This window comes from Sphaerodactylus townsendi, linkage group LG09 (genome assembly GCF_021028975.2).
Source record: "Sphaerodactylus townsendi isolate TG3544 linkage group LG09, MPM_Stown_v2.3, whole genome shotgun sequence".
Classification (NCBI taxonomy): domain Eukaryota; kingdom Metazoa; phylum Chordata; class Lepidosauria; order Squamata; family Sphaerodactylidae; genus Sphaerodactylus; species Sphaerodactylus townsendi.
In genome coordinates this window covers 22,137,136-22,145,925 of record NC_059433.1, presented here as the reverse complement: position 1 = coordinate 22,145,925, position 8,790 = coordinate 22,137,136, and the positions used below count along the sequence as shown (strand labels likewise).

At 37.8% G+C, this 8,790-nt stretch overlaps 1 protein-coding gene across 1 annotated transcript; it reads left to right on the top strand.

Moving 5' to 3' along the window:
- Window positions 1-1,399: 1,399 nt before the first annotated feature.
- On the top strand, window positions 1,400-5,614 carry LOC125439412 (protein FRG1-like; the record flags this gene model as incomplete). Its single annotated transcript, XM_048508518.1, has 5 exons — window positions 1,400-1,480; window positions 2,648-2,752; window positions 3,410-3,501; window positions 4,453-4,563; window positions 5,421-5,614. Coding segments are annotated over 5 exons (426 nt in total), but the record flags the coding sequence as incomplete, so codon positions are not given.
- Between the last annotated feature and the right edge of the window lie 3,176 nt (window positions 5,615-8,790).

The following is an 8,790-nucleotide window of genomic DNA, read 5'->3' as shown; positions in this document are numbered from 1 at the left end:
TAGTATAAATTATTCTGAAGCTGTACAGAATGCTACAGCTCTGCCTTATGTCACTGGAGCCCTTATTCAACAATCCCCTTTTCTGATATTTCAGTAGACTGCGCTTAAAGCTTTATCTTTTTCAACACAAGGACTGGAACCTTGCCTGAAAAAAAGTTGATACTCAGGAAGTTAGGTTTTACGCCAAATACCACTTCTCTGTATTTGCTTGGAATTACATAAACACACAGCCCTTCTCTTGCATTTCAGAAAATGCCATTTTTCATCATTTAAGAATTAAAAAAAATATTTCCAGACCTTATGGCAGTAACAAACACAAGCAAAGATTGAAATGAGGAAGACTGTAAGGTAGAAATCAAATGTATTGATTTCCAGGTCATGCTTCCCGAGTTCCAGGGTCATGTTGTGTGTTAATACAAACTGTTTGGAGTCCTTCAATCTCATTTCTTAATATTTTTAATAAATTTATCACTCTATCTAGATTTTTAATGTTAGTGTATAGTCTGTTAAACATGCACAGGGTCCATTAAATAGAGAAAGACAATGGAGGAACAGGAAAAAATTATGGAGTCTTCCCAACGTTATCTTAACCTAAGTCAGTAGGTCTTTAAATTGTGTACCTTCAAGTTACCTTCTCCACTTCAATTTCATTGCTGAGGAACCTCTATATGTCTGCCATGGAACTCTGGAGTACTGCAGAAGATTCTGGGATACATTGTACTTGTCAGTTCATGTGGAGTCTTACGAACCTGTTCAACTTCACTGTTTTCTGTTGTGACCTGGAGTGCATCAGTGCACAAAAGCATAACTAGTGTTCCCTTGCAGCTGCCTGTTTGCAGGAAAAGATCAGTTGCAACAGGTAAGTGGATCTAAGGTAGCCTGTCTACCATCATCTATCTGTCTCTGTGGAATCTTCATTAAACTTTCAGAGACCCCCAGTGTTCTCCACAATGCAAAATATTATTAATGAAGTGACATTAATGTCATTGCTTTTCTTTCTTGCGTTGTTTTTTATAATATGTTTCTAAATTTTCTCAAATATAGTTAAAAACAGAAAATATATGTATATATGTTAGCTCTAGCACATTGGATCTTAGAATTACAGCAGTAAAATCATTTAGAGAGAACATTACATAGTTTTAAATTTCGTTCGTTCCAAAACAACAATAAGTATCTAATGAGCACTTATTTATATCTTAATAATAGCTTAATATTACTATTGTTATTATTCTTACATAGTCCATTCAGTCTCATATAAGAAATGCAGTTCCCATTTCTCATCAGACTCTTGTTTCTTGCTTTTCTTCTTTCAGAATTGCTCTAAAATCAGGCTATGGCAAATACCTTGGTATCAATTCGGATGGGCTTCAGATTTATTTGGGCGTTCCAGACACCAATTGGTTCAAGGGAGCAGTGGGAACCAGTCTTTCAAGAAGCAAGTGACTTCGAACAGCAGTTGATTCTAGCAGATGATGCATTGGTTTGGGGCTATACTTGTTTATTTCTGAAAGACGGACTTGAATAGAGTTATTGTCTGTGTTCTGGGATTTCCCCACAAAGAACAAAGTCAGAAACCAGTGTGGGGAGAAATTATTCCTTTTTATTCTTCAGCAGACAGAAGTTCGTTGAGAGTTCTCATTCATTCAGTTATTCCCTCTGGGCAAATTATCTGAGCTGTGGGTTATAAAAGGTGGCTAAAACTACACAATAGAGTTTTTACTCACACACATATATCACTCAGCTCCTCAATGTCCAGCTTTCAAAATATTGAGATCTTTATTACTCTTGGATTGAATCCAGCCATATTTTTCATGCAGTCTTCCTCAATTCTTCTCCTTTCTTCAGCTCCTATCCCATAAAGGCTGTGTCCGTTCAGTCCCCCTTTTTCACCAGCAGAAAAGCTGGGCGGATCTAAGCTCTTGTATTCTGCAACTCCCCCTTTATGACAACAGCGTGATTAACTCGACTGTACAAATTCTTCAACAAGAACATATCTGACTGCTGGTGCTTCACCCGTCATTTTATTGATTTCCCTCTTTTCTCTCTTACCGTCAGTCCACCAACTTTTGGACTTCAAGACTTCCTTCTGAGTTCTCCATAGTCCCTATTTCCTGCTTAGTTTCTCTAGAAAGTTTTGACCTTTTTTTTCCTCTTTAGGTTGCTGCTTGCTAAAAATATTTCTTCTCAGCACACCCATGTCTGCTCTCAGACATTTTACTTTATTATGAGTTTACATATAGATTGGGGGGACGACACTGAAAACATTACTGCTAATTTCCAATTAACAGTTAAAATCAACTAGTATACAACAAAAACAGTGTGACGGTATCTGCCATGCATTGTCAGACTTTTGGAAGTAGCTGTTCTAGTCCAGGATACAAACATAGTTTTATATCTTCAGAAGCAAAATCCAATAGGTTATACATGCAGCTGACATTAATCTGAAAATGCTAGAGGTGAATTGTAACTTCCGTTAGAAAACACAAATCATCCTGTGCTAATTTTGGGTTTAAAAATCAACATGCACTTACTGAAGGTTTTAAATTGATATTATTAGATTTTGAGATTTTGTTGCCATTTTGTTTCAAGACAATTAGCCAGATTTTTGCAGGAAATTACTAATTTGGTTTGCGTTTTTGTTTTCCAGGGGAAAATTGCTCTGTTAGCAGCTAATAGCTGCTTTATCAGATGTAATGAGGAAGGTGATATAGAAGCCAAAAGTAAAACTGCAGGTGATGAGGAAATTATTAAGGTAATCTGAATGTTTTCTGCATATAGCACTTTACATGTCTGTTGCATATTTCAGAACAAAATGCCAAAGCGTAGCACACCTCCATATGAAATATATATATATATTGGAAACCAAAGACTTTCTTCACTCTACAATCCACTGTCTCATCAGATGGACTATATAGTTTCCATTTTAACTAGTACGCATCTCAGACCTGGATCCTTTGAGGAGAGCAGTGGGAAGTCTCTGTGACTTTTTAAAAATTGCTTATTGAGGAAATTCCTGTCAAAGTGGATGGAAGGGAAGTTGAATCATTTTAGTCTGCAAGTAGGAATTTGGATGATGGTATTTTTCTTCACACACAAACTCTGACACAGAGATACTTGGATATCAGAGAAGGAGGTTACAGCCAAACCACATTCACACATTGTAGTCTATATTCCCCTTCCTCTTAGAGTGTTCCCAGTATTTTATTAGTCATAGTAATGGACAGTTTGCTAAACAGAGATTTCTGATTGTATTATAAAATGTCATTACAATAGCTTTGTTTACTATTTTTAAATATATTTTTGCTCCTTAAAACCACAAAGTAAAACTTATAAAACTTCATCAGAGTGAAGCAATTTTATATTTGACTTTTTGGCATCAGCTTTTTTCCCCTTTTCCTTTTTTATTTAGATCAGAACATGTGCGGAAAGAGAGGCCAAGCAAAAAGATGACATTCCTGAAGAAGACAAAGGAAATGTGAAGCAGTGTGAAATCAACTATGTGTGCGATAGAAAAAGAGAGGGATGTTTGGCCTTCTCAGTAAGTATAATGGCCAGACAGTGCCATTGGCTCCCTCATATCCAGATGGCGAGGTGCGCCCAGCCTCCCTCTGATGGGTTACAGGAACAGAGATTATGGAACAGGTACTCCACTAAACATATATCTCCTTACAGGAGACCCTTACAGAGTCCCATACTCAGACTATTGCCCATGTGGAAGGGTTCAAATGTCTAGCTGTTAAGACCAAAGAAATTATCAAATCCTCAAGGCTTTCAGTGGCATTTATCTCAATTTACAAAGCAAGAAAAACTTTGCAAGCTGTCTTAGAGCACAGACTGTTCTGTGTCCAAAGTGGGAATTGGAAATGACTGCCGTTCCATTAAAGTGAAGGATTGCCAGCTTTGGGTTCAATAGAGTGGCAAGAATGCAGGAAGTTCCCTTTGATTTTTTAGCACTTTTTTGGAGTTATAACTCGTTGAAATGGGATCTTTAGATTTACAGTGGTTCTCATACCTTCCTAATGTAATGGCACATATCCTGCAGTGAAATGTCTTATTATATATATAGAATTGCTTGTAGCACTAGAGAGCTTTACAGAGTGACTATTTCATTTTACATGTTTTATAAATATGGAGTTGCGAGGAGCCTAGTTGTGTGTCAATTTCGTTACATTGGTACTCCCTGAAAATCTTAGCTTTCAGTTCTAGTAGTCCCATTCATTGAATAAAATGTATGGGTTTCTAATATACATTGATCATTCACTGGGCTTAATTTTTAAGGGACTTTGTTGTAACCATTTCAACAGACGTGGAGGTATACAAACTCTTTTAGATATAAGAGTAGAATCTATATCATTGGTACAGTTCATTAATGAAACTAAATCCTTGGTGTAAGCTAAAACAGCGAATTGTTTCATTCAGAGTAAAGATTATGGTTTATGGTTTCCTTTCCAGAAAGAAATTCCAGAGTTTTCAAGACCGCAAACTCAAAGTAAGCCAGGAAGACAGTAAAGCCCTCAAAAAAGCTAGGAAAGAAGGCACTTTTCATGAGACTTTGTTGGACAGGTATGTCTTTCCTTTGGATAACATTTTTGTTTTCAATGAAACATTCTTTAAATCTGAGGCATAGCTAAGCAACTAGCTAATGAAACTATAAAATGTCCTGAATTGTGCCATTTTAGATTACAGGCATGAGATTGTATAATGAAATTCTCCTTTGTACAAAAAAATCCTGCCTACATGAGAGAAATATGGACCGGAAAGAGTGACATAAGCCTAGACTTCTCCCTGACTTTGCCATATGTAGTGACTTTTCTCTTATGAGGACACATTTGAGCATGTGGCCAAATGAGTCAATCCAGGAGTTATTTGTCACAATCAAACTGCCTCCCTTAAAATTATATGTTTTGGAGGTGAGATCAAGCAATATGAAAGATCCATTTCTCTTTTTTGATCTACGGCTGTTTTGTAGGCCACAGTTGCTGTGTGGAGAGTGAGCAAGTGGACCTGGGGTCCACACAGTTTTTTGTCGTGAATATTAACAAATTTTATGCAGCAGCCATTCTTTTGATTTTCAGCTATTTTTGATTTTCAGCTAATATTTAAAAGATGTTTTCCTAGTTGTTTGATGACTGCCTCAGACTATTCCAGCTTCAAAGGACCAAATTTTTTTTCCTTAAAGAGAAATTTACTAGAATAGCGGTTGTTTCTATAAGCATTCCAAATTCCTGTACTGATAAATGTTCTGTTTTCTTGATACTTCATACTGTGTCTTCTTGTGACAGATAACAAAACTGCTTTAAGACTAGTGAGAAAATAGATTCTGTTCAAAGTGTGTCAAAATGACAAAGCTACTTGGCTAGCATTTCCAACAGGCAGACTCACAAATCATTTTTAATCCTTTTTTCCCATTTCTGTTACAGGAGAGCAAAATTGAAAGCTGATCGATATTGCAAATAACCTAAAGAGTGCCGATTCCCTTTGCTTCCTTTATTAGTGGCCTGTGTGTGCATGTGAATATTCTGAGTAAAACATTTTGGTGGAGTATAATTAAAACTTAAGATTTTTTTCTTTCTGAAGTCAAGTGTTTTTTTTAAATAAAAAAGTAAAAATGCTACCTACAAATATCCATATTTCTGTTTGACGCCATATTGTGGTTGCTTTGCATCAGGTTTGTGTTTCTGACCTCTGGGTTTGTTTGTTTGCCTTCTTTGTTTAAAGTGGGATTCAGCAGGTGGGATTCAGCAGGTTCGCACCACTTCGGCAGAACCGGCTGTTAAAATGCCTCTTGTATACAACTAATTGTTCAATTATTTAAATCCCACCACCGGAACCAGTTGTTCAATTATTTGAATTCCACTACTGCCCACATCCCTGCTTCTCCATCATTGAAAGTGTTTCATTAGGATTTGAAAACATTTGTTTTTACCCAAGACTATGATTTTTGGCATCTGCCACTACTTTTTACTTTCTCTTATGTCCCTTTCTTTCTTATTATGGGGGAAGGAGCAGGGAAGTTTAAGACTGTAGACTTGCAGGCAGGGATTTTTCTTTTCGGTTAATATGTTACCCTAAACGGGCTGTCTCCACTTTCAAATGGGGGAATTAGCTGTGGAGACAGAACAAGAGGAGGATAGCTGAGATCAGTATCTTGTATACACCAGGATGGTCCAGTGGACACTCTTAAATAAGTGGTCATTATAAAAATAAGTTGATTGATTAATAAAACAAAAGCCAAAATCATATATGGTTAATATACATACACACACATTCATACATAGGGCATTCAAGAGCTAGCCCAGAACCCTTTGGGGATAGGGCAGGATATAATCCAAATAAATAAATAAATAGGAGAAAAAGGGAAGAAGTGGGATAGAGATTTCAGGTATGGGTGATACTTACCAGTCTAGTAGAGGAAAGGAACCAACAAAGGCAGCACTGAAGAAGGAAACTGCCACACTTCTCAAAATAACAGGAAAGGAGCCCACAGGCAAGTCGGGATGTATACATGAATCCAAACACATACTACCAATGGCCAAAGGACTAATATTTATGCCCAAAAATGAGTCCTGGGGTAATATGAGGTAAGCTGGCAGGTAAGTCAGCAACAAAGAGTTGATTGCTTATACAGCTTCTGAACAAAAGACATAAAGAGGTGCAATGGGCCACCAGGATGTAAAAAAATGCTTTGAATTATTTCCTGAATGTAGATTGACTATGATAGATGTACATTGGAGCAGAGGTGGCTGTGATGAATGCAGATCAGTGCTGAGGTGGCTGTAGATTAAGCAAAGGTTTGCTCAGAGTGCTGATCTTTTGTTTTCCGGTTCTCATGCCCTCAGACTGCTTGTCATGGCAATTGCTTTCACATCCTGCATGTGAGCTCCCAAAGGCATCTGGTGGGTCACTGAGTAGCAGAGTGCTGGAAAAAGCCCTACTTGCCCCATCCATTTCCTAAAAACATTGGCAGCCACCAGGAAAGGCATTGACATAGGAATCATGTTGAGGAACTCTGGACTGGATTGTTCCAAAATTAAAATGTATGGATAACCCTGGCAGTAAATACAATCAACTAGAACAATGGCTATCATATTTGTGGATTCCGTGAAAGTATATTGAGTAGGATCCTCTGGGTTCACTTGTATTTATATATTGGGGAAAATGAGATAAGATTGTTATACAAAGTAACTGATTTTGCTACTACGTGATAAAATTGAATGTCTTTTCTACAACTTCAAAATTACACAACTGATTCATGTAAATACATTGTTGGTCCCATTACTGGTTCTTTCTGCACGGCGCACATAAGATGTTGTGGGGACATCTTTAAAAAAGCCACCTCCTCATTTTTTTGTCTGGACAGCATGGACAAAAAAGGTATCAGAAGAAAGCCTTTTCCCCCCACCCACTTTTTCCTCCTGCCCAAATTTAAAGCTCTCGCATCCAACATTTTATGCTACTACAGTGATTCGCTGTGGCTGTAGTCATTTACTGAAGGTTTCCCTGGGACATTTACTCTTCAGGCTCTGCTGCTGGGTGCCTTTTCAGTCCAAAAAGTACATAGCTGAACTCAGCTCATCCTGCCAATTCCAGCAATATATATAGCTTTCCCTGTTTAAAAAAAACTGAGTTGTTTTTGAAGACATGCAGACATGATATGAAAATCAGCTGTGATTCTAAAATCATGTCTGAATATCATCAAAGAGAGCTCATTGGGGAAAAAAATTAAAAAGGGGAAACTATATAGTGCCAGAATTGGCAGGACAACTTGAGTACAACCATGTACTTTTCAGGCACCCGGCAGCAGAGCAAACATCCCAGGGATGACTTGCAGACAACTTCAAGAAAAAAGGTCCACATTTTAGCGACTTAGCTGAAATAAGTCGTCCTGAGGATGTATTGGGGGGGAAAGGTGTGTGGAGTTCCTCCCCAAGTCGACTTTTTCAGTTCTCAGGATGTCTTATTTGTGCTGTGAAAAATGGACTAATATTGGGAATCTGCTATAAAGCTAAAAAATAACTTTAAAAAAATGAATGATGAGAGAAGACAGCCCACAAATGGAAATTTGAACAATTAGTGTTGTTACTTTAAAAGCATGTTCTCTGAAAACCTGCATCGCTGGAATAGCTAGATTTTCATGTAATCCATGGGATGTCTGAGGGCTTCTCACTGATTTAATCACTGTTTTCTAACTTGCTGATTAAATGTCTTTTGCAATCTGCCAGATATCTTTCCATGGATGTTTCATCATTGCTTGAAGTTCGTGAGTGAGTGTGTGTGTGTGTCAGTGTCAGAGAGAGAGATCAAGTCATAGCTGACTTATAGTGATCCTGTACAGTTTGCAATGCAAGAGACTTTTCAGAGGTGGTTTTGCCATTGCCTGCCTCCATGTGGGTTGGAGGAGGTCTGAGAGAACTGTGAGTGGCCCAAGGTCACCCAGAAGGCTTAATGCAGAGGAGTGGGAAATGAAGCCTGGTTTTCCACATCAGAACTAAATAAATTCCAATAGAATTAAAGAGTTTTAAAGGAAAGAGTTACACTATGTAGTCTTGAAACTTGTACTCAGCTCGTGTTGGGTTATTTAAAAGGTCTTTCTAGTGGACAGTCTCGAATTTCACAGGTTTCTACTATCTAACTAAAAATTACCATCAAGGTAACATGAGTCACAAGACATTGTGCTATGTTGTGCATTTTGATTGACAAGGGAGATCAGACTCAAATCTGTGCTCAATCATGCTGCTTACTATGTATGGTTTGGGCCAATGGCTATTTTTCAGCCTCAGCTACTTGGCA